Raw genomic sequence first — 25592 nt, forward strand, 5'->3', positions numbered from 1 at the left:
GAGACATATGGCTGCTGGCTGCTGCTGCGGTTTGATCTTGATCGTTTGACTAAGGTGACAAGCGGTAACATGTAAACAGAATACACTCAAATACATAGCACACAGTAAAACCCACCTGCTGCTGCTGCTCGAAGGTAAATAAATAGTTTCAGCTATGGGATTACTCCACTCCGTTTACATAGTGAATAACAAATGATTCATCAGTGAGGAACTCCACTCCAGAATAGACTCTGAAAGAAATGATGCCCCACCCCAGCCCATTGCTTAATAAGAACAAGAATTGCTTTTCAAGTGACATTTAGTTTTAAACAAATCAATGTTTCTTTTATTGTGGTGTGGGTTCATCGTTAAATCGCTCAATTTGTTTGCTTTTCTTTGCTTTTTCTTTCGTGCAGAGTGCAGTCGCATTTGTATCTTTTCCATTTCCATGGCCTTTTGTCCTATATCTTTTCATTTTCATTTTCATTTTGTAATTTTATTTCAATAGTTATTATGCATGTAAAAATGCACTCAAAAATAAAACTGTTTGCATTCTGTGCGTGTGTGTGGCTTGTGTGTGCGTGTGCGCTTTCCACTACTAGGAACATCAATTGTCGAATCGAATTAGGAATTCCATTCCTCGTGTGCCACTCCGCTCCACCCACTGGCAAACTGGAGCAGTCGCTCATTGTCATAGATACGTAAATATATTTGGATTTGGATTTGGAGTGAAAGTAACTTGGGTAGGGGCAGGGGACTCTTAAGCCTAAAATGGAGTAGTTCGAAGTTCAATGTGAAAAATCATCTTCCATGAACAGTTTTCTGTATGTGTGTGTGTGTGTGTGTGTGTGTGGGCGATATCTTTAAATAAATATTTATAGTTAATCCTTGATAAGCAACAAAAAATATTAAATCAAAATGGAACAAAAAATAACTAAATTAAAGAGCTAAGCTTAGTGTGTGTGTGTGTGTGTGTGAAGGGGAGGGGCAGAACCTAACTTACATTTATGCCTTGTGTATAAAGTAGTTAAATTTTCGAAAGTTTTCAACTTTCCTTCCGTCGCTTCTTTTTGTTTTTCTTGTTTTATATATGAGATGCTTCATTCGTACTTTTGTCAAATAAAAAAAATATAAAAAAAATAATAATGAAAAAAAAAAAACGAAACTAAAAGTAAATCGTGATAAATGGAGTGATTTGTTGTGGTTGGTGTCGAAAAAATATGAAAGGCATTTCGAATTACCCTTCCGCTCTAAAAAATATATATACATTTGTGTATATGAATGAATATATATCTTTTTGTATTTTCTTGTTTATTTTTTTGTAGCTTTTTTTTGCATTTGCATTTGTTTTTGTTTTGTTTCTTTTTTGTCGTGTAAATATGTGAGAAAGTGAAAAAAACATCACAGCTATAACTTCAGTACATTTTCTTGTGGTTCGAAAAAAAAATTAATTAAATAAAAAAAAAAACAATATGTTTATCTGAATATAAACATATGTGTGTAGCATGTAGATTAAAGTTACGCCTACGAAATATCTATATATAAATATATATTTATTTTTTCTTCTTGTGTGCTTTTTTTCTTGTTGCTAATTATTTGTTTCGTTAACGATTTTGTCATTATTTTAGTTTGATTTGTGAACCATTTCATCGGCAATGCGTTAGCCGCTCCTCGCTAACACTTCTGAGATTTGAATACAAAATACATCTAGGGGCTATCGACTGGGCGGTGGGTCCCCGTCCCCCGTCCCCCAAGTGGACCCACCACCAGAGACCCATCCCAATATTATAATAACTACGTGTAACTAGAGTAACCCGCCCAACTATGCACACGACCCCATGCTGTGTGCATTCGATGGTGTTCGATCTTCGATCTTCGATCTCCGATCTGCTCCGATCCTAGCCCTGCCAGCGCCATGTGGGATCCAGCTCACGGCGCACGCGCCACAGCATGAGATCCATGCAGGCGCGCGAGTCCTCGAAGCTGCTGTGTCCCGTCGTCCCATCTCCGCACTGGATCTCCCGGTGCAGATGGTACTTGGTGAGCAGGCGCAGGGCGCGGCGGAAGGGGAATCCGCTGCCATGGGGAAACGTGATCGAGGTATCGATCAGCGTATGATGGACAATGCGCAGGGCGCGCAGATCGTTGTCCAGAGCATGGCCGATCAGTATTGTGTCCGCGCTGATCAGCTGCATCAGGTCGCGTTGCACCTCGGCGAGGGTCTTGACATTGCCCGAGCGGAGATCCTTCTCCGTGATGCCGGAGTAGCGCGTGTTGTAGTCGATGATGTCGCAGTCGGGGCGCACAAAGTGCTCGTACACCAGCTGCCCGTTGAGGGCCACCAGCGACACCTTGGTCACATCGAGGCCACGGCCCGTGTAGCTCATCTCGCAGTCGAGGGCGTACACCGATGGTGTGTGCCCAAAGTGGCAGCCACCCGGGGCCGGTTGGGTGCGCACGAAGTCGTAGTAGGGTCCATTGACGCCCACCGCAGAGCCCGTCCACACATGCAGCTCGCCCTGGACGCAGCCCTCGGCTGCCTCGTCGGTGGCATTGCAGCAGGTCCAGCGGCCGACGTAGGTGCCGTCGTAGAAGCGATTGTACTTGCCCTCGTGGTAGACGCACTCCTCGCGCGTCAGATACTCGCCGGTCAGCTCATCCACGAGAAAGTGGCGCTTGCAGCGGGCACACGGCTTGGACAGGCTGCGATCCACATGGGCGTGGAAGCTGTTCGCGTACTGATAGTACTTCATCTCCGGCCGGCAGGCTCCAGCCGACGACGACTCACCGCACTCGCTGCCACTCCACTCCCCGGACTCGGAGTCCAGGGAGCTCGGCGAACTGTTGCCAGAGTCTGTGGAGACGGTGAAGCATTTGCTGGCTGCTGCTTCTGCTGCTGCTTGTGACTCCTCCGTCGGCAGGCCGTCATCGTAGTTGATAACGGGCGGAGGCGCCAGCTCGCGGTACTGCATTTCCCGCTCCCGCTCACGCTCCAGCGTCAAGGACATCAAGCGTGCGGCGGCCATGTTCATGTTCGGCATACACTTGAAGATCTCAATGGCGCCCTCGTGCACCACACTCTCCACGGGGAAGCCGTACACACGCAGCAGGTGCTGGTCGATCAGGTGGGGGCGCAGGCGCTCAATTACCTCCTGGTCGTCCATTTTCAGCTGTTCGCGCTGCCGCAGCGGCGGCACCAGAAAGTTCACATTCATCTCTCCCTGCTGCAGCAAGTTTTTGTTGTTGCTGCTCTTGTTGTTGTTGTTGTTGTTGTTGTTGTAGTGGCGCCACTGATCGTTGCCGGCAGCACCTGCACGCTTCCGGTTGCCATTTGCATAGGGCGAACTGTTGGGCGAGCTGCCAGCCGAGGAGCTTAAGGCTGACGATGAGGACGAGAAGCTGCTGCTGCCACAGGAGTTGGCCAGGTGCTTGGCCACATTGCGATTGCTGCTGCCATTCGGTTTGCTCATGTTTACGTTCCTGCCAGCAGCAGTGTTGTTTGCACCGTTGCTGCTGTTGTTGCTGTTGCACCACTTGTTGTTGCCCTGCTGCTGCTGCTGCTGCTTCTTGTTGTTGCCGCGCTTCTGCTGCTGCTGCTGCAACTGTTGCGATGGCTGCTGCTGCGACTGCTGCTGACGCCACTTGCCAGCACTTGCCTGCTGCTTGGCCTTGTTGAATCCCACTGCACCTGCTACACCTGCTGCTGCCTTGCTCTGGCCACTCTGTTCCTGCTGCTGCTGCTGCTGCTGCTGTCCAGAGTTTCTGCCCTTTTGCTGTCGCTTCGAGTGTGTCTTGCTGCCGTTGCTGCCCCCATTCGAGGCATTGTTGTGGGCACCCTTGGGCTTGTGGATCTGCTCCCGACTGGAGCAGATATCCTCGCTGGTCGTCTCGCTGCTGGTGCTGTTGCGGTGGGCCGGATTGTGCTGGCCCAGGAATTTGTCTGCAACGAAAAACGATATGCAAAATTCCAGATCAAAATCAATTCAAATACAAAAATGGTAAGGGGGGGTAGAGGTAATGAGGGGTAAAAGCAACACCAACACCCACTCACACACACCCTATGCATGGGTCTCTCTCCCTCCCACACGCACAGACAGTGGCCCGAACACTCGCTAACACGATCACGAACACGATCACGAACCCAAACACGAGCTTCTATCGCATCGCTTTCGTGCGTGGTGCTTGGCTGGCGGCTAGGAGGGGGAGAGGTGGGGAGAGGCTTATCAACATCTACCGTCGCCACGTGCTTCTTTTGTTTCGCTCTCCTCGCACTCTGTCTCTATTTCTATCTCTTTCTCTTTTCGTTTTCATTTCGTTTCCCTTTTTGTTTTCGCGTGTGTGGATTTTTGATTTAGGGTAGGGGTAGGGCACGGGGAAGGGGGAGCTTACGGTTACGCACGACTGAAAATTGTGGCATGTGCGACACGGAGGCCGGAGGCTCTGTCATCTTATTGTCTTAGTTCTTAATTCAAGTTTTCAGCTTGCGGGACAGGGCTGGGCTGTGTTTGTGTTTGTGTTGCTGTGGGAATTACAACAATTAAACACATTTTGCTGATCTGTCTCCACCTGCCTCTCCTCCTTCTGCGACGTTCTACGTCGTTCTACGAGACGCTGTGTCGCGTCGGCTTCCGCGTTTGGCTCATCATCTTTCCAGCATTCCCATTAAGCCAACATACGAGCTGTTGCTCGCTCGCTCCGCGAGGAGGGGCTACGGTGTGTGTTGTTGTGGGGTCAGGTGGTTTTATTGGGCGGACTGGCATCGACTGCTGCCTGGGGGTGGGGTGGGGGTTGGCGTGGAGTGCTGTTGCCAAGCGACAGATATTTTTGGTGTGGCGGGGGGCTGGTCACACGCGTCGACGCTGGCCGGGAAGCTGGCTTGACCTGTTGTCAGAGCGATAAGTGGCTTCTGGTTGTTGGGTGGAGGCATTTGAAAGGGGTTGGGTGGGGGCTGCGATAATGATGCTGAGGGATAAGTGGGGTTCTCTACAATAAATCAAATAATGCATAAACTTAATTTCAATATTTGATCCCATTGGAAATGTGTCAACAAGTGTCACGCCGCCAGACAACTCTCAATGACGTCTCTAACGTCCCCTAAAAACAGTCTTATCTAACATTTTGCATGGCACTCGCAACGAACGCATTTCCTGCACTTCATTAGTCGCCAGTCGACAGTCGTCAGCCTCAATGCGCCGCTTCCTTGTACACTTATAAAGTAGAGAGTGAAAAGCGCTCACGAGCATTTCCTTAATATTTATATTGTATGTGCACACACGAGCTGCTTGTGTCATCTTTCATCAGACGTTAAGGGAAGTAATGCCGACACGAGTAAATAGCTGCTAGATGAGCAGATGGAGGAGAGATGGTGGGGTGCGGTGGGGAGCCACCAATTGACTTTCAATGCGCGCATAGATAAATCATATGGCGACAAGGTGGGTTTGTTGACATCGTCAGCCGTCCCCGAAGGACGCTGGCCCCGGACTAAGCACCCAGACGTGAGCTGCACACAGAATTCATCCATTCATCCATCCATCCATCCATACATCCATCGTCATCGTTTGCTGCTGGGGAGAAATGACATCTGGTATCGGTTGGCTCGAATTATGGTTTACATGCGAGTGTGTGTGCGTGTGTGTGTGCGTGTGTTGTATGTTCCTCACGTATTTGGAGTGCTGTGTGTGCTGCGTGTGGTTACCGATTAGATAGGGCGTGGCCAACCGTTTTGGGCCCGGCCTGAACGGCCTGCCTGGCCACATCTGGCCCAGAAGCCAACAATTAGCTGCCGGCCAAGAGCTTCCGAAAGCTTCAACAAAAATTTGGACACTTTTATGGCAGCGGGCAGGGCATAACATCGCTTTGTCGCCGCTGCCTTTGGAGTGCTGCGCCATCGGCTTAACGCACGCGCCAAACGCGACAAACTCTCCAAACAGCCTTGAAATATCATATACATAAATATGTGTACATACTTATGTATGCATATAATATACATACTGATCATTATTCCAGTTCTAGTGCGCGTCCTGCACTTGATCACAATTGCCCCACCCTTGGGGATATACTCTTTGGCGTGCCATGAGTAATCTCTCTCGCTCTCTCTCTCTCGCGCTGCATGCGGCAGACCTTAACCTTTGGCGGAGCCAAAAACCTGGCCAAAAACCACTCAAGAAGTATAACGAAAACGTCTAGCGATAAGATTGCTTAGGCAAATAAGCGGGACAAACGCATGTCAGCAGCTTAAATGATAATCTTTGGGCACACAATACACTGAGCATGAGACTCGTGATGCGGATTTAATGTTGGGCATTAGCTACTCCCAGATATGAAGTTGTCTATATAAATGGCTGCCAAAATACTGATCAATTCAGTGGGGGAAAAACGAAAGGATTGATTATCTTTTCATGCATGGGTTTGTGGTCTAGACAACCGAAAAATTTGGTTACCGGGCACCGATAAGATGGCCAGTCGCTCGCTTCGGTTCGTCCCTACTCCAGTTACCAACGGCAAACGGCCATGGCCACGGGGACTAGTGCCCGAGAAATAGTCGTGATTGTCACTCTCTCTCTCTCTCTCCCCCCCTCCCACCTTTACGCGTGTGTGAGTCGTCGTCGTCGTCAAGTGGAAGTGGATCGTCGAAAGTCTAACATCTAATCAGCTCCAAGCTACAATCCGCAAAACGAGGCAATCCCGACACGCAAAATCAAATGAAATCACAATAAATTTGACTTGGCAGCAGCCAGGAGCATACACATACATATTCCTAGTGCTAAAATACCCCCTTGTAATATTCCATAAAGCACTCTCATATATTTATTGTATTTAATTAGCCAACACACGGGGCAGGGCTGTCAAGATAACTGTCTATATTTATGCATTTGTTTTATCATTTTTCGGTCATGAATTTTGCTTTCCAGTGACGCAATTTCATTGGTTTATCGATTACCTAATACGCATTCGACTTCGACTTTGACTCTGACTTTTGCCATGCCTGTGACGTCACAGGTTGACCCATTTGTTCCCAGCAAACAGCATCCCACATTTTGTTTGCTTTTGATTTATTTCTATGCGATTTTGACGTTGACCTTCGTGACTTTTTATGTGGCGCTTCCTGTGCCAAGACACAAAACCCCCAAAAAAGCCGCGCCACACAGCCAGCAATTACTCGACTCGACTCGACTCGCAATTGTGGTCGGTCTTGTGCATTTTTAATGAGACTTCAAAATAGTCTGCCTTTGAATATAAAGAAATAACAATAACAATAACGATAATACTCGTAAAACATCCATCGCGATAGTTAATTGTGAGCGAACATAACACGCTCTCACGTATGTCACAACATTCATGCCATCCCATCCCATGCCATACCCGATCCCTGCCAAAAGATAGATATGGCAGCCCCTCTGGTTATGGTCCGACTATGGCTGGCTTTTAATGTAAACTAATATGAGTTTTATTAATCAAATATAAACTATACATATGTACAACAGATATGCATAGTGGGGGTCTGTGCTCCTTTTGCATTGAGGTCACAGATTTAATAACGAGCCATCAAACAAAAACTTCAAAAAATATCCAACAGATGCAAATATCCATGTGTTTAGAGACTAATCAGCATTGTTGTAATTATTAGCCGATTCCCTGATATTCGCCCAATAGTCCCTCACTTTTCCTATCATTCCACAACATTTTATCACAGCATTTTGACGTGCGACAATAATAGACCAAAATAGACCTAGGATTTGATTAATCTTTATGGCACTTTGTGCTATTATTGGGGGGTCTAACAACAATATTTATCTTTCAATTAAAGTGATAAAAGTAAAGGTAACAAAAGGTCGAGGTCTTATGGGCAAAATAAAGGAATAAACTTATCCAGTACCAAAACTGATGACTGATCACTGATCTTTTGATCGTCGCACGACTGACGATTGTCACTGTGAACTGACTTATGTCGTGCGGGTAGTAGGTAGCGAGATCACTGGCGATCTTTGGTCTCATCTCATCACAGAGATCACAGACATTGGGTAAACGCCCGTTGCTTAAATGGCAAACATGTTAACCTTGACTATTGCCGGCGGCTGCGAGCGATGTCGAGACAGAAAGTCAGAGTCAGAGTCGCATATTTTAAAGAAATGCGAAACATGATGATAATGATAATGATGAGGATGAGGATGAAGTTGATGATTATGGGCTGCAATCACAATAGCAATAACTAAAGTGCGAGTACTCGTTTTTTTTTTATTATCATTATTGTTGCATATGTGTCTCGAAATGTGTCTGTGGCAGCAAGCGGCACTCTTTAATGGGTTAATAATGCGAGCAGGAATGTGAAATATGTGTGTGTGTGTGTGTACAGTGCGTTTCGTAAATGTTTAGCGCTTGCAATTGAAGAGTTGCGAGTTGGATTACCCAACAGTTGTACGATAAGTCACTTATCGATCACTCTTCGCACACCAATCGATTATTTATCGAAGGAGGTTGTTTATTAAATGTTATCGAACTAACAGTATCGATACACGGGGAGCAATCAAGTTACTTATCGATGCTTTTAGCGCAAAAAAAACAGTCAATGGAGCTATGAAGATTCAGGTCACAGCTCTTACATCAATGAAACACACTGTACCAGTGCGTGTGTGTGACGATTGCAACGATCAATGGAGTGCGTGTGGCATGTGGCACCACCGTTAGTTGGCACCACCGTAAATGAGTTCAAGTTTCCTCTGGATTCCAATTACGAGTGCGCGGGGAGTAAAGAAGGCATTGAACATTGAATACGAGTCTCTACACAGATGGAGAGATACTTAAGCCGCACCGAGCCGAGCCGAGCCGACTGTGAGAAATTCAACGGGGCGTGAAAAATGCGTCTGGCGGCTGCAATCATCGAATGCCACAGCTGCCTCTGCCTCTGCCACAGCCAAAGCCAAAGCCAAAGCCACACATTTTTTCCTACATTTGGAGTCGCTCATTTCTTGGCCAAAACAATTATCTAATGGCTCTTTGTGGGCCATATAAGAGAGGCTGCTGGCTGGCTTTATTACAGGGCATCAAATGTTAATTGAATACTGAAGCCACTGGCTGGACTGTTGCCTAGAGGAGGGTCGCTCTTTCGGTCTTTTTGGGGAAGTGGAACTCGAGGTTACGTTTGCCTCAAGAGCACAGAGCCCACAGCCCAGAGCCCAGAGATGATTAAAGATTCTCCTCCACAGATACATAATCTAATTATTTAACGTTCGAGTGCAAATTTCCGTACCAAAAATTGTTGTGCAACTTTCAGTATTTTCTGTTTCCTGATGTCAGCGATCCATCGGTTGGGAGTTGGGATTGTGTCTCGGTTTTGGTTTCGGTTGCGGTTCCGGCCAAGTGCTAATCAATGACAAAACGATCAGTTATGTAAGTGGCCGATTCTCTCGATTCTCTGGCACTGGCAGCACTGTGTCCGTGCTCTGCTGGTGTCTGCGATTATCAGTAGTTCATCGTTTGACCAAAACGCCCGAACCCAATCGAACCCCGACGTCTGATTGCCGCACTATACCGAGAGAGAGAGAGAGAAGTAATAACCAATAACACACCTGATACGCTGGCAAATAAAATCGAATCGAATCGAATCTAAAATCCAAATACAAACAAAAACACGAACAAAAATGGTCTAAACGCTGAAAAATCTGAACGCTAATCAGCTGCTGTTGCTGTTGCTGCTTCTCCTTCTCTAAAAGCTGACGTAGAGGTGTATTGCGTCTTAGCTTTCTTCCCGCCCCATCGTCACACCCTGACAATAATACAATAAATTTATATATGGACATATGTACATATAATCATGTGTGTATGTACATATTTATTTGGAAACGCACGATAACAACAACAGAAATAACTGAAAAAAAACGCGACGATTCTGGAAAGTTTTTTCCACGCTTTGTGCCAAAGAAAAACAACAACAACAAACAGAAAAAATAACATCTAAAAAGTGAAAACTGTCCGAGTTTGATTATCGGAATCTAACGCTGCATGCACAACTATTTATCGATAATTATCGATGGAGAATGTCATACAATTATCGAATATCACAAGGTAACAATCTGCAAGCATTTCTCTATCTTTTGCGAATGTATTTTTGACAAAATGAAAATACTTTCTATTAATATAAATTGTGTATAAAAGAGCGGAAATAAACTTGGTAATTAACTGATGATCCAATAAAGATTCGACACGGATATCTATAAATAATCTATATATGTACATATCTAAGTAAGATCAATCAGATGCAAATCACACACACACACACACACACACACACATATACACGAATGCAAATTAGTGGAAAGAAATTTATGTTTCGGCATAAATTATGAAATTATGAAACTGAACAGATTATTTTGATTATTTGAGTTTCATTTAAATGTTTTGGGTTTCTTTTTTTGTTTCTTTTTTGTGTTTGTTGTTGTTTGGCTTTTTTATGACTTGTTCTACCTTTCCTTTCTTTCGCCCAATCGCTTTTGTTTGTTTATTTAATTTCGTTTTATTGTTGTTCCTTTTTTTCGGGCGAATTTTGAATTGATTTTTAATGGGAGGAATGTCGAACGAAAGCGAAAGCTAAAGCCGGCAGCAGGGCTGCGGGGTCTCCTAATAAAATTAGTTGTATTTCTACGAGAGAATACCTTCCTCATCCCCTCCCCTACCATACAAAATATTGCGTCACATTTAGATCCCCAGCATTGCTTTTGCTGCTTTTGCTTTTGCTGCTGCTGCTGCTGCTATCTTGAGCGCGCCTCGTTTCGATCTGAGGTTCATTAAGCTTAAGCGAAGATTTCCTGCAATTTTCCTATTTATGAGCAGAACCTTTGCAGTTTCTGTGTATTCTGTAAATCGGGCAACCAGACAGCATATAAATAGAAGCAAAAGCAAAGCAAAAGCAAGAGCAAAGCGGCAGCAGAAGCACCTCTCTGTAAGCCAACGATATCTCGGTGTCTCCACTGTGGTCAAGAGTCAATTGAAAAATGTTGATAACCGAGGTTTGCCCTCCCCATGGGGTGGCTACTCAAGAGTATAGATAGCTAGATGGATGAATGGATAGATAGATAGTCGACCCAAATGCATGAGTAGGCATTAATTTGAATGGTAACTAAGGTATATTCTCCCCTGCCAATCCACAATCTACTGGAGCACCTCGTACTCATTTCTCTGTGTGCTCTCGTGGGAAGGAGGCCATTCCAATCAAAGGCATTTTCCTAATTAACGTTCACCCACTGCTGAAACCCACGGGCTCTCTGCTCTCTGCTCTCTGCCTCTGACCCAAAGATGCAACAACAAAATATTTATAGACAATCAAAGCTAAATCCACATCCGAATCAGGTGAAAAGTACAACCCACGAGGCTGGCAAGTGACGATACGATACCCGTTCCCATCGATGACGTTGATTTGTTTCTTTATGTGTGATTCATTTTGTAGATGCCGGTCGCTCGATTTGCTTGGAATTTTATGAACCAAAAACAAAACAAAAACAAAAACAACACAAAGAACGACGACTCGTAATCGGCATGGAAATGGAAATGAATCAGCGCCTGTGTCTGTGTGTCGGTGTATCTCATGGCTACGCTGGTTGGTCAATGGAATCACGAGTGGGAGTAACTTTAACAAAAACCGAACATTGGAGCTTTCTTTGCCCAAAGGAATGGCATCAATAGCTCACAAAATGCATACCAAGGGAGGCGCTGACATTGCGCCATGCCAAGGCACTCTCCTTGTCGGCATTCTCTTGTGCATCAATGGGAATACAGAAAGTACGGGCTGGATTAACACTCACCTTCGATGCATGAAGAATTCGCCAGATGGTGTCCGCTGTAGTTGCGCCAGGATTGGGCTTGCGATTCCCCATTCAGATTGGCATCCATATCGCCGGCAGCTCCATCGATTCGCTTCTGCGAATTGCCATAGAAGTTGCGTTGCTGTTGCTTTTGATGGGGATTTTGGTGCTGATTCTGGTTGTTGTTGTTGTAACGATTCTTGCGGGATGCATTTTTACTGTTACCGTTGTTGTTGCTGTTGTTGTAAGCGGACATGTTGTTATTGGAATACTTTCCAGGGCAGCGCTTGCTGCCGCTGCTGTTGCCGTTGTTGAAATTGTTGTTGCCACCAGTGTTGCCACAATTGCTTTGATTGCTGTTGCCGTTTGTGGCATTGGCATTGGCATTGTTGTTGTGGTTGTTGTTATTATTATTAGGATTACACTGCTCTTGCATTTTGTCATCTAAAAGAAAAAAAAACGAGTGAAAGTTGTGATTAGTTTTTGGCTTTTGTTTTGTTTTGTTTTTGTTTTGGGACATACAAAATTTTCGCAAATGAAACTGCAAGAATTGCTCCAGTTGGAAACGCATTGTGCATCAAAACGCGACACTTCTGATTGCTAATTATTGCTCTATATCCTGCTATCCAATTGGAAAGCGAGTCTCGCTGTCTCTCGCTGCGCTAACGATCGTGTACCGGCTGCACTTGCAGTTGAAAACGAACTAAACGAACGATTAGCAGGCAAACGCGGGAAGAAAACAACACCCAATACCCAGAAGAAACAGAAAAAAAACCCAGAGTCATACCAATTCACGTTTGAGACCTACTACTACGACGCCATGGCCCGGTGATGACGACACAGTGAATCATCAGCGAGTCGACTCTCTGATAAGTGGAATACGGAATACGGCGAATTCGTATTCGTTTTCGCTTGCGTTTCGCTATCTTTTTTCGCCGCATAGCCTAGGGCAGGCTCTGACCACGTGCCCCCACCAGCCCCCCACCGCACGAAAACACAACCATTGGCTTCCTACTTAGATAAGATTTGTATGCAAGAACCACCCAACAGAGGGTGTACTCTATGCTATTCTGTTCTCTTCTGCCTATGGATTAGGGGCCATATCTTAAGCAAACTTGGCCAAAAATCTTTCCCCTGAACTTCAGATGCTTCAGACCTTTTTCCCTTGAATTTTCACCAAAATGTTTTATAATTCGGTTGGCAGTAACTGGGACTTGTGCCGATAACCGATGTTGATAATTCTCTATCTCAGAAAGAGTGAAGAACACGGGGCCATGTGATCCATGCTGCTTCCAAGAAATCATTTAGATTAAGGGCAGGTCTCCTTTATAAGCAGCGCCAACACAAAGGCTATAAGAAAAGGGACACAAGCGAGAACAACCTCCAGTTGTATTGTTTTTGTTGGTTTTCGCTGGAAAACTGACGGAAAGCCAACTGGCTGGCCTGTGAATGGAAGATCTTTTGGGGAATTTGAACAATTTCTCGTTTTGGGCGAACAACAACGAGAAGCAAAAAACAACAACAAAACAGCAAAATTATAAATTAAAGACAAAATAAAACAAATAAAAGCCACGAAAAACAGGTACCAGTTCGTGCCTAGCGCGCCAGGTCCATGTGCGTACCCGTGCCCCTCCGCCCTCCTCCCGCCCACCGGCAACCTTCCGTCCCTCCCCCCATACTCTTCACTCATCGAGAAGCCGAACCCGAACCACGAACCGAGAACTCTTTGGAATTTCGAATCGAGTGGAGTGTAATTTGTTGTTCTCACTTTGAAATTATTGTATTCTTTTTGGCAAATGCTAAATATATTAGTATTCAAATGATATGCCACGCCCATTCTAGATCTCCCCCTCCGACTTGGTGGCGTGAGATTTACGAGGAAGGGAGGGAGGAGAAGGAGAAGGCGAAGGAGAATGCGCTGCCGCGCATTGAATCGCGAAATATTCGCAAAGACGGCGACGTCGGCGGCGCCTGAATGGAATTGAAATGGGAATGGGAATGGGCATCGCCAGGAATACTGTGGAATAGAGAGGCGATGTCGCGCTTTAATCTCGCGAGGTACTGAATGGAATTGAAATGGAAATTGAAATTGTAATGTGAATGTGAATGAAATTTGAATGTGAATTGTTTGGAATATTGTGTGGCCTGTGAGAGAGTGAATTGGAAGTTCAACGAAAACATTGTGCTGCCCGGCACGTGTGTGCCATCGTCGCAAGAGTGAGAGAGGAGAGCATTTGCCGTTTAGGGTGCCAAAAATTGCAACGGAAATGAAAGGCGCGCGTGATTCTATTTGTGGCCGCAAAACTCATCAACTGCATCATCATCATCATCATCATCATGATGATCGTGTTTATTGGGCATCTTTTGGATCATTCATAAGTTAGCAACAGAAACGAAATGAAACAGCAGCAAAATGCGCGCTGCTAAAGTTGAATGAATTCCAATGAAGAAGCTCTTACAAAGCTGCTAAAAGGGGAAACACAAAACAGCAGAAAAGAAGAGAGCAAAAGAAGAAGCAAAGAGTAAAGGGAGCAAAAAGGAAACGAGGCCCGGTCTGGCCCGGCACGCCATAACGGGAGCTGGGGAGAGAGAGAGAAAGAGAGACGAGAGACGAGTGTGGGGAGGCCCCAGTGAAGCGGATCATTAGGGTGGACCATGGACAAATGAACGAACACTGGGATACACTTTTAAGCATCCGCTACACTTTTGAGAGGATCAAATTTCGAAACGAAAGGGAAGGAAAAAAAGGTCATTCCCGATTCTCCAAAGACATTTTTAGGCCAGTTTTTGTATATCTGAAACAACTGAGAAGCTGCTCTATTTATTGCGCATCTTGTTTGAACGAGCAGAAACTTCCCTCAACTCCAAGGCAAAAAGGGTATGCTCCGATTTCTGGCTCTGCGCATGGCAACAGCCCCAATGATGACAGCGCGCATTCAGCGCATGCGTGTCTGCCACACACACAGATACACAGCTGCAGATATATGTGGCACATGGAGTTTCCGAAAAGAATAATCACCATGGAAATGTGTGCGCCCCAAAAACAAGATCGCTGGCAACCCCCCAGAGACGAAAACTGATGTGTGGTGGAGGCCGTAATCGTACCCGTACCCATAAGTCGCACGAGCATTTCCCATGCGCATTCCCCGATCCCCAATCCCCCACCAACAAGCACACCACTAGAACAAGTTTCCATAATGAGTTTAATGCCTTCTGCTTCTGGGGGTTACCTCGGGGTGCGAACGAACTGAAATGCTGAAATGCTTTTCCCCCTCGCCACCATCCACCTTGCTTCAGTGTCTTTGGGGTTTGAAGTTCATCGCGCGAGCCTAAGGAAACACGTGTTCTCTTTTCAGAGTCCAAAAAAAAAAACGAAACGAAACTTTGGGAAATCATATTCGACAGGGGGAAGCGGAGGGAGAGCTTAGCCGATGGATTGTAATCGTAGTAAGCAGAGGTATGAGGTTTTTGTTTGGTAAACCGGAAATGTTAAGGCGGCCTTAATGCCTTTGTGCTTTTCGGGCCATCAAATGTGTACGGGAAATCTATAGAAAATTAAGTAATTCGCATTCCAATTACGTGCGAAAGCATCTAGAACTTATTTGTGGCACGGCATTCCGTATTCCGCATGCCGTGAAACGTACAATTAGATTGATGTAAGACACATGACACAGGAAGAAGACCCTCCCAAACCATTGGGACGTGGGACGTGCTCTTTTTTCGGGGGCCTGAGTTTGGGGTTTCGCGAATGTGAGAAGTAGGAAGAGCAGACAGAACACAGAGCACATGGATCGCTGGCGATGGAGCGTGATCTGGTGACGTTTATTGTGGGGTAAAAATAGTTTTATTTTATGCTTGAACGGGCAAAATAAAATATGCAAAAACAATGTAGGGGATCGTCCATGCTGTGGTCTATTGCGGGAGTGGTCGGGTCGTTCGATAAATAAATCACTGCCGATGACGACATCGAGTGGTGGCCAGGCCGCATGGCAATGTGATTCGTTATCATTGCTGAAAGTAATCTATAAACGGAAGAAGCTTCCCCCCCCCCCCCCCCGGCAATAAATAAGCTCAAGGCATTTCCGCTCTTTCTTCAATTGTTTTTGAACTTTCTGCATCAAACATGAATCTTTCTTCGATTCGATTCAAGACTTTCCTTTAAATAAATCACTCAATCGAAGTGGAAAAACAATAAGCTAATCAATGAAAAAATCCATAACTATAGCTTGAAAACACACACAGAAAAATACAAATGAAGATCCGAAAGAAACAGTCTGCGTCATACATTTAGCCGCACACATCATTCCGATCATTGTGCGATCATTCGGCAATTGTTATTAATTGAAAACATTATGGAATCCGCTGTTTACTCAAATACCAAACACAAATCAACTAATTTCATCTCACAAAATTTCCATCTCTAAATACATTTGTGTACATTTGTACGTAACTAATTCTTGTGGTATATTTATTTGTGTTTTTTTGTTCTCTTCTGCTGCTGGCTTCTGAAATTAAATTGGAGGGATATGAGAATGAGTCCCGCGTGCTTGCTGTCACAATTCTATGATTCTGACACTTTTTTGACAGCCCCACAAACAGGCAAAAAGAAAGAGAAATAAACCTGAAGAGGATCTGTAGAGCTAAAGAACTCAGCCTGAAGAGTACTCGAATGCCACAGAATGCCAACACTCCAAGTATCGTAAGCACCGAATTCTTGAGGCACTTGTCAAAACAAATCATTCTCAATATATTTATATTTTAATTTTTTCAACTTAATTTAATTGCAAGCGGACATGCGGCCAAGCGGACAAGCGGCCAAGCGGACAAGCGGCCAAGAGCTGAATGCAATTTAATAATCATCTCCCATGGCTGTGGAATATCTCTGATCGAGATATTTCCATCACATTATGTGGCACATGGACGGAAAAGAATGGTCAAAAAAATGGGTCTACAGTTGAGTTTCCTGATTGCATTTTCCTACCTTTCTGTTCAAGTTTTGCCCATCGTTTCCCACTCTCTAGATCTCTAGATCTTTCATAGATTTTCCGTGGCTATTGTAATGACTAGAAATGTATTTGAAATGCAAGGCTATTCCGTTATTCCAGCTCTAATGCTCGTTTATTTCCCTCCACCGTCAAAGTAACGGACCAGAGCACAAGTGGATCAGAATCGGACTCTGAATCGAGAGTCAGAACAAGACCAACAGAGAGAGAGAGAGAGATAGAGAGAGAGATTTCTATCTATTGAGGATGACCCATATTTTGGCGAATGTTTTCTCTACTTTTATCACAATTTGCAATTGCTGACGATGTCCACGGACGCGGAGACGTTTCACGGCCCACTCGAAACAGCACAGATACACAGATACATAGATACAGATACAGATTTGGGATTTTGTTTTGGTTTTTGTGTGTTATATTCTGCCAAGAAATTACTTTCTTGACAAAATGTATTTCGCGCTTTTGTTTTCTTGTTTTGAGGCAGATTTTGTTTTGGTTTTTGTAGAGAGAGAGAGGGGGTGGTGTGAGATACCTTTGGTGTTCTTCATTCATGAGAAAAACACACAAATATTTATGATAATTATTATTATTATTATAATACATAATGGCTGACGTACGATATACATATATTATGGTCCGAGTGCCTGAATGCCCCTTGGGGCATATACATATATTATTTTCTAGAACGCCACAAAGTGTATTGTGGCAATCCTGAATGATTTATTTGACTCTGCAGCCAAGAAAGTAATCAAAGTAATACAAATGGGGGCGGCGGCCACACACCACAAGATGTATAAAAATACCAAAATAAAAACAAAATCCCAAAACGGAACAGAAGCAGAAACAGAAGCAGAAACAGAACGAAACAAAACGAAACGAAGCGAAACGTGGCACACACAACGAAGTAAACATCTAAGACAGCTCGAAGACACAACTCGGAGAGGAGATCTCTCGGATGAAGAACAAGGGCAGTGGACACTGTGGACAGCCAGCCCGAGCAATGATGGCAAATTTTGATGCATGCCGCCAGCTGTGCGGCAAAAGCAGAAACAGATCAAGAACAAAGTGGTAGGCACCGAAAGCGAACCATCAAGGGATTACTGCAGTGGGTCGACAGATCACAAGATGGAACCAAAGGCAGAGTTTTCCACTCCCCTTGAAGCGCGTACTCCTCTTTATCACAGCTCATGGATATCAGTGGCAATAGCAACCAGATACTCGTACTCCGAACACATAAACATGTGCTCCAAAGACATGGAAAGCAAGCAAACAGTAGCACGTACATAAATGATGGCACTTCATTAGATGATTGTTAGCTAACATGCTAGCCCAAAGAAGTAGCAGACACATGGCATACCCTCTAGTGCCAGAGCAAACCTTCTTGATTCAGCTGCAAGCAGCTTTGTGTCTGCCTTTTTGATAGATCATAGCTCATAGAGAACAATGGATTGAATAGAATGGATATACCCTGCCCAATTGCTGGATACACTGAAGGCCAAAAAGAAGAACTAGAGAGGTACTTGTACCCTCGTGAACACACAATAGACACAAAGTGGAATCCGAATCTCAGTTATAAAACATCATGGGAATAAATGAGCAGCACGTAAATGTACACTTAAAGAGTGCCATCGATAAGATGTGGAAGCTAAAGAGAAGAAGCGGAGAAGCGGAGAGAGAGAGAAGCAAAACGCCAACCATTTGGCCACACTCTGATGATCGGCTGTGGCTCTGGCTCTGGCTCTGGGTCTGTCTCTGGCCCCAAAGCTCTCCACCATTTGCATGCACGTAGACTTATATTTTTTTCTTTAATTTTTAAATAGAAAGTAACCTCAATTGCACTTGTAAAAAACATAAGTAAATAACGCACTCGAGGTACATAACAAAAGAGACAGAGAGAGAGAGAGAAAGAGTCAGGTAAATATACAAGTATGTGCCCCCAAAGCCCAGACCTACTCGCTGTGCCTGTGGCTGTGGCTGTGCCTGTGGCTGTGCCCCCTTCGTGTGACGATTCTCTGTGGCAGGCAGTGAAAGGGGGCCCCCTAAATGCTAAAAAGTACAGCGGAACAGAGCAAAGATACATAGATATAGATATACACATGCAGAGAGAAACGAATTACATGCTTGGGAAAGTGAGTAATAATTATAGTTACTCGTACTATGGAGGGAAAAGTGAAGGCAGACCAGAGACACAGAGAGAGAGAGAGAGGCACAGGCACAGGCAGAGATCTCTGGCTTTCTTTTGGTAACGAAATTTATAACAAATTGCGGAAATGATTTCAACATTTTGCACAAACACAAGGAGGATTTATGTATGTAAATTGTACATTGTACATTGTACTCGCATTCGTACTCGCATGTTAATACATTTGGCATTGACGGAACACCAAATGCAGTGCGAAATTGGAGTGGAAAACAGAGCGAAAATCGTGAGAAATTGCCCCGCTCCCAAATGGTGGGAGGAAAGTCCAAAGCGAATGTTAGATAAGTTTCCAAAGAGAAAACATACAGCAAGAAAAACATGAGTGAGAGAAGAGCATGGAATGATGAATTAGCGGAAGTGTGGATGAAAATCGAACTCCTGATCGATAGCTGAACGATGATTGATCGTGGTAGATGTGTGACATAATGAGCAATCGTTGCCAATAGTAAACGTTATTGAGTACCCAGTAAATTTTCCATTTATAGCTCCAATTTCGATTATTTGCCTTGAGAATATTCTTAAATTTGATTCGATAAATAATCGTTGCGTGCCGCTATCGATAATTTCAAACCAATTGAATGAAAAGTTCAAGTTTGCATGCATTTTCAATCAATAACCAAAACAGTTCTACCAAATCGACATATTTAGTTTTCAATTTTCAACATTTTCCACATGGTTTTCCTTTTTTATTGTTTCTGTCACGCCTGGCGGACGCGACGTCGAATGTGCAAATCAACAAGTTGGCAGCGCACGCGAAAGAAAAAAACAAAGACAAAAAGACTTAGAAAAATCGTAAAAATCATAGAATGCACTGAGCTTTTGCGATGAGAGCGGGTGAAAATGTAGAGTGAAAAATTGTTTGGAATGCGATCGGCGATTCGGCAAATCGGCAAATGGGGCGGAGGTTCTCTATAGACGATGGGGCGGATTTTATAGAGAGAGAGAGGAAATCATCACACAGCCCCAGCCCCTGCCCCCCTGCCAATCTAAATAAAGATCAAAAATTGAATAGATTCGTATCTATAAACTGTTCTCTGTGTGTGTGTGTGTGTGTGTGTGTCTGAGTATGTGTTGGACACAAATCGGTTGATATATAGATGTATAAATCTGATTTGGTGCTGGGAAACCTTTGCGCCGACACTTTTCATCCAATCAGTTAATCACAGAATCACCAACAAATGTATCTTTGTGTATAAATAGTTTCAGTTTTTTGTTTGCTTTAGGAACCAAAAGCCAAAGGCCGAACTGGGGATACCCTCGAATGGACAGACAGCCAGGCAGGCAGAGAGATATTCTTTGAAGTACCAACATTAATATTAACCCCAAAATAGATACTTTGTTTTCGTACAATATATTTACACACATTTCCTGCTTTAAAGTAAAACTATAAAGTAGAACCAACAAAAAATAAATAAAAAATTAAATATCCACACATTTTCCGCAAACTCAAATCTTTTCTCTTTTGTGCCCTCTCACCGCTGGGCATGTAAATTCATTCATATATTGTGCATAAATAAAATCATTTTCATAAAACGCTACAGGGGTGGAAGGGGGAAAGGTGGCCCTCTTAAGTGGAAATTTGTTGAATGTTTTTTGTATGAAAAAACCAAGAGATGAACATGCTCAAAGTTCTTGATTAGCATTTTGATTGAATGATCATCGCATGACCGAGGGGCACTGCCACATGACGCGCGACATGTACAATCGAAGATATACAACCCTGGTAATCCTCTAATGTCTCTTATTAATGCACTTCCATCTATCAGTTTATTCTTTAGAGATCTTTAGATGGAAAATCATACAAATGGTGGGTAAAATCTTTCTCTTTAGAGACCCTTTTCAGTTACAACCGAGTACCATTTCGCATGGCCCGTTTGAGAGTAAAAGTGTTGCCTGTCAATTAGTTTTAATTTGTTTCTCTGCCTAGTGTCTGGCGTTCGTCTCGCTGTATTCGCTGCCCAAAAACTATGAAAAATGGCACACACAAAACGGAGGGACCGTGTCGTTGTTTTTACCATTTTGTTGCAGTCGTGATGTTGGCCTGTAAAAAGTGCTAACAACTTTGCATACATCAGAGAGCTAGAGGTGATTACGACAGAATGCGGCAAGGCACGAGTGCCGCTTAGAGACTTGCATCACAAGACAGCAACGACAGCGAGACAGCGACACAGCAAGAGAGAGCAAAAACGAGAAGACGACGGAGAGACGGCTCGAAAGCAACACTGAGACAACGGAGACCTGGATACGGACCAAAACATTCACCCACACCTATCCTTAAGTATCTGTTTTAAGGGTTTTTGGCACTCACGTGTGGATGAAGTGGACCACCAGGATCCTGTAGCCTACGTTATCTGGCATGTACATAATTTATATAGTTTGCACTCACATGTAAACCAGGGATCTTGAGGATAAACCCAATAAGTCACCATTGCTGGAGGGTACCACATCTTCAAGCACTTGCAATTTTGGTATTCTACTACGATTCACAATTTAAAAAATAATTTCACGGAAACATATTTCAAGGGAGTAAAACCAACAGAAATTTTGCTTACAATTTACAAGCGAGCATTTCCACACAAATGAATTGAAGTTTGTTACTGCTTGTTTGGGGGTAAATGTTTCAACATAAAAGTCATTGACAGTTCTAGCTATAGATGGAAATATTTGAAATAATTTATCCTAGTGAGATGTGCTTTGCCCGCCCCCATCAAAGGTGTACACCTGGAAAAGCGCTGACACTGTGTGTTGTTCATTAATCATTGATATTTGTGGGGTATGTCTTGTGAATATATCTTGTGTGTGTTTTTGATTCATATTTTGCTTCTGAATTGTGGCACGTAGTGGAAAAAGCAAACAGACGACGAACGACGGAAGCCGCAGAGAAAACAACATCGAAAATATCAGGGTAAAGTGAAAACGAACGACCACGAAGACCGGAGAGCTGTTAAATAAGAAGTTCGAAAAGCAAAAAAAAACACACAAACGGGGTAAAACTTTCGCTTTGGCTTTGGCTTTAAACTTGGCCAAGAAGTAGACCCAAAGATGGAGACGAAAACTGGAAATGGATGAGCGAGGCCCGGGGTCGGTCGAGTCGACCTTTGCTTATGTCACGTCTCAGTGTATTTCTTTCCTCTGCTCAGCAAAAAGCCAATTTCTTTGGCTCTTTTCTCTTTTCGAGTCTTATGCTAAAATCCACATACATAAATCTCAGAAATTGGAGGGCCAGCGATTATGTCACGACACCCGACCTACCCTACCCTGCCCTACCCTGCCCTGCCCTGCCCTGCCCTGACATGCTCCATTCCTCACGTAGCCACATGTGGGCGGTGCATGCTCCACAGATAGTTCCGAAACTCAACTAAGATTCAGAGAAAACTAAATGCCAGCAAATTAGCATAGGGATTCAAATAAGTGAAGCAAATACCAGAGCCCCAGAATGTCGAGAGGCCCTCGACCATGAGGATACCCAGTACTTAGAGGCGAAATTATGGACTATTAATAGACAAACACTTATTCAATGTCTATCGAAGTATTTATCTCTGTAACTTTGTCCCCAAAGAGCTTGCCATTCGATGGGTTGCTCCGTTCCATTCGGTTCTCACTCACAGTGCCACTTGTGTACTTTCTGTCAATAGAACGTATCATTGCCACGCTTATCGCTGCCAAAGATCGGAAGCGTTTAATACGCGGTTGTTTTGTCCGAGCAGCGTGAAAAGCGTTTCACAACAAAGTCGAAAAACGCTCGAAATAATAATAGTAATAAAACGAATTAATTGCTGGAATTAGATGCAATGCAATTCGGATGTTCCCATAAGCGAAAGGATAAGCACACACACACACAAGTTGGGTGGGTCTCTGCAACAGAATTTACAATACCGAACCCGAGAACACCGCCGTCCACTCTCGTTCCCCGAGTATGCATTATGCATTATGCATACCAGATCCAATTCCAATTCCCAAAGGCCCTAAAGGGGCACGGAGGGAGAAAACTGACTCGCAAAATGCCATGTCATACGAGTAGGGAAAAACAACAACCACGCAAAGAACTCAAGAGATAAAGAAAATAAAACAAAAAGCTGAAAACACTTAAAACTGAAGCAATAAATACTTGCAAAGAATACAAATTAATCTTTTTTTGCCCTGATAAGAGACGAGATCTATTGCGCGGAAAACATTACGAGTACGGGGGTTCTATGGATGGGTCAGAGCGGCAACAGATGTTGTTCCAGCCGTGCCCCCTCGTCTCTTAGTCATCTTAAAAGTATGTTGGGGGTGTACAAATAATAAAATGAAAAAAGTTTCTGCGCAAAGCTATAATTTCTTTGGATATGGCTTGTTTGGGTTATATCCTCTGCTAATCGATTGAAATTCATTTACTGCCGCACACAACAAAAATAAATGAACTCAATTTGAGACGAAAGAAACTAAAAAAAAGAGCCAAGAGAGCATCGGCAAGGCGAAAGATGCACAAAATTAGCAAATGGCAAAAAAGCAAAAAAAGAAAAAAAATGAATACAAAAAAAACACACAAAGAAAATCAAAAGAAAATTAAGTTAACTTTCTGATCTTTTCTACTGTCGCTTGTTTGGCATAAATATATTTCAGATATATCCACGGCAGATCGAATGCGTTGCGGGACCTTTCCCAACCGAAAAGAAAGTAAGTCTCTCATCAGGTTTGGTATCTTCTTTCGCGTATCTTTGTATCTTTTTGCCGTATCTGCTGTTCGGTCTGGTCTGGTCTCTGTCTCTGTCTCTCTTTCCTCTGGCATTTCCAATGTACATACATTAGTTTGGTGTGAAAGTTGCTTGCGCGAATATTATGTAAAAATCGGGTTTTATTTTGTTGAAAAAAAGTCAAATCAACAGCGAAAGACGGCGAAGATTTCGAGAGTGATGAGATCCAGTGGAGATCCCTGCGATCCGAACTCTAAGCAAGATCGTTATCGATCGATGTGTTTCATGCGAGTTTCGAAACGGAAACACTCTTTTGATTAACTGCAATTGACGCTCTTATCGCAGACATTCCCCAACTCCCCATCGGGCACGGGTACGGGTACGGGTACGGGTACGGGAGCTAACGATCGCGCATTTGGAAGGTTGTGGGGTAGGTTAGGGACGCATTGTGGTTCCCGTGGGTTCTCTGGTTTCCTACGCCTCTGCCCCCCCCCAATCGCAACAAGTTCTCGTATTTGTTTTCCGCACACTATAAATAATACTCTGGGAATCGTTTGCCCATTTCGACTCCAGTGGGGGGATGAGAAGTGTGGGAAAGACCCATGTGCCGGCTCTTCCCCTCCCCCCTCTTGAAGAGCAGCTGTTCACACTTTCCCACTTGAAACAATTTTGTATAACAAATGCGAGAGAACGCGAATTACTTAAATAATTTTGTTGTCTGTTGTTTGCTTTGCGTTTTTTTTGCGGTTTTGGGGAATGCCAATAGCCAGCCAGCCACCAGGCCATGCTCTGCACTCTGTTTGGCCATGTTCCATTTCACATTCATCCAATGTGGAGCACCATCGGCACCTTAAAAGTGGATTAGGTTAAGTGCCAGATCCCTGACTGCATAGGCTTATCCTTCAAAATCAATTATTTCCCCAAGTACTGGATGAATGAATCACAATCGATGGTATCTGCCCATCATCATCGTATTAATCTTTTGTACATTTCCACATAAACATTTTTGTCTTAGTCAGCAATCGCCTGGGGAGGAATCAGTCCAAAAAACTGACTCACTTTTCACGCTCTCTCTTCTCTCTCTGTCTTTGAGCCTTTCATTTTGTTTTGTTTTTTTATTACTTACTTTTCCCCTTGGCCAATCCACTGGCCACCTGAAGGAATCCATAGACGGCAATTACCACGCAGGGCAGGGCTATCACCCCAAAGGACACGTAATCCATGTGCTCAAAGTAGTTGGTGATTTGCTCCATTTTTGAATGATTTTCTCTTTGATTTTTATTGTATTTTGAGTCACATCAAAAATAAACACTCGAACAAAAAAAACGTTACTTTTATTTTTGGTTTATTTTCCAAACTATTTTCTTTCACTTCTTGTTGCTGTTGTTGTTGTTGTTTTGGGAGTAAGAGAAACTTTCTTTCTTTCTTTCTTTGTGGTTTGCGGGGCAATGCGCAGGCGCAACGCGTATTAATTTTTTCGGTTTTTTGGTATTTTTGTTGTAATTTTTTGGGTTTTATTTCGTAAGAGTTTTCGCTGCGGGTGCTGCTTCCTTTTGTTTTTGGGGGGATTTCAAATATACTTTTGGTTTTTATTTGAAGCGTTGCTGCCGCTGCAGTTGGATTTTACTGCGTTGTTGTTGCTGCTGCTGTTGCTGCTGTTGTGGCGCCTCCCCTATATGAGGGGTATCCTCGGCGTTGGCAGATGTTCTCAGTGAACGTGGATGCCACTGCTGTGGCTCTGACTGTTGTTGTGGCTGTTGTTGCAGTTTCTGTTGTTGCTTCTGTGGTGTTTGGTGTTGCACAAATAACAACGCCATCGTTTGGCACTGCAAATCGGGCGCAACTGATTTGCATCGGTGTGGCAGCCACTAGTCCAGACACAACCGAATCTAAAGTTCTCAATGGGAACCTGCACGATGCACGAGTGGACCAAGAAGTGTCT

At 44.0% G+C, this 25592-nt stretch overlaps 1 protein-coding gene across 3 annotated transcripts in view; it reads right to left on the reverse strand.

The window, feature by feature from the left end:
• Positions 1-1052: 1052 nt before the first annotated feature.
• LOC117893020 (probable serine/threonine-protein kinase DDB_G0267686) overlaps positions 1053-25592 on the reverse strand; it is a 31125-nt gene continuing 6585 nt past the window's right edge. Inside the window, exons 1-3 of one of the 3 annotated variants that reach the window (XM_034799389.1) lie at positions 24777-24959; positions 11775-12218; positions 1053-3919 (exon numbers count right to left, since the gene is read on the reverse strand). In XM_034799389.1, the coding sequence (XP_034655280.1) occupies positions 1878-3919; positions 11775-12218; positions 24777-24903 (2613 nt within the window). In that variant the 5' untranslated portion in view covers positions 24904-24959 and the 3' untranslated portion in view covers positions 1053-1877. Of the gene's footprint in view, positions 3920-11774; positions 12219-12296; positions 12361-24776; positions 24960-25592 lie in introns of those variants that run through there. The other 2 variants (XM_034799398.1, XM_034799381.1) reach the window with 2 other exon arrangements.

This window comes from Drosophila subobscura, chromosome A (genome assembly GCF_008121235.1).
Source record: "Drosophila subobscura isolate 14011-0131.10 chromosome A, UCBerk_Dsub_1.0, whole genome shotgun sequence".
In the NCBI taxonomy this organism is placed as follows: domain Eukaryota; kingdom Metazoa; phylum Arthropoda; class Insecta; order Diptera; family Drosophilidae; genus Drosophila; species Drosophila subobscura.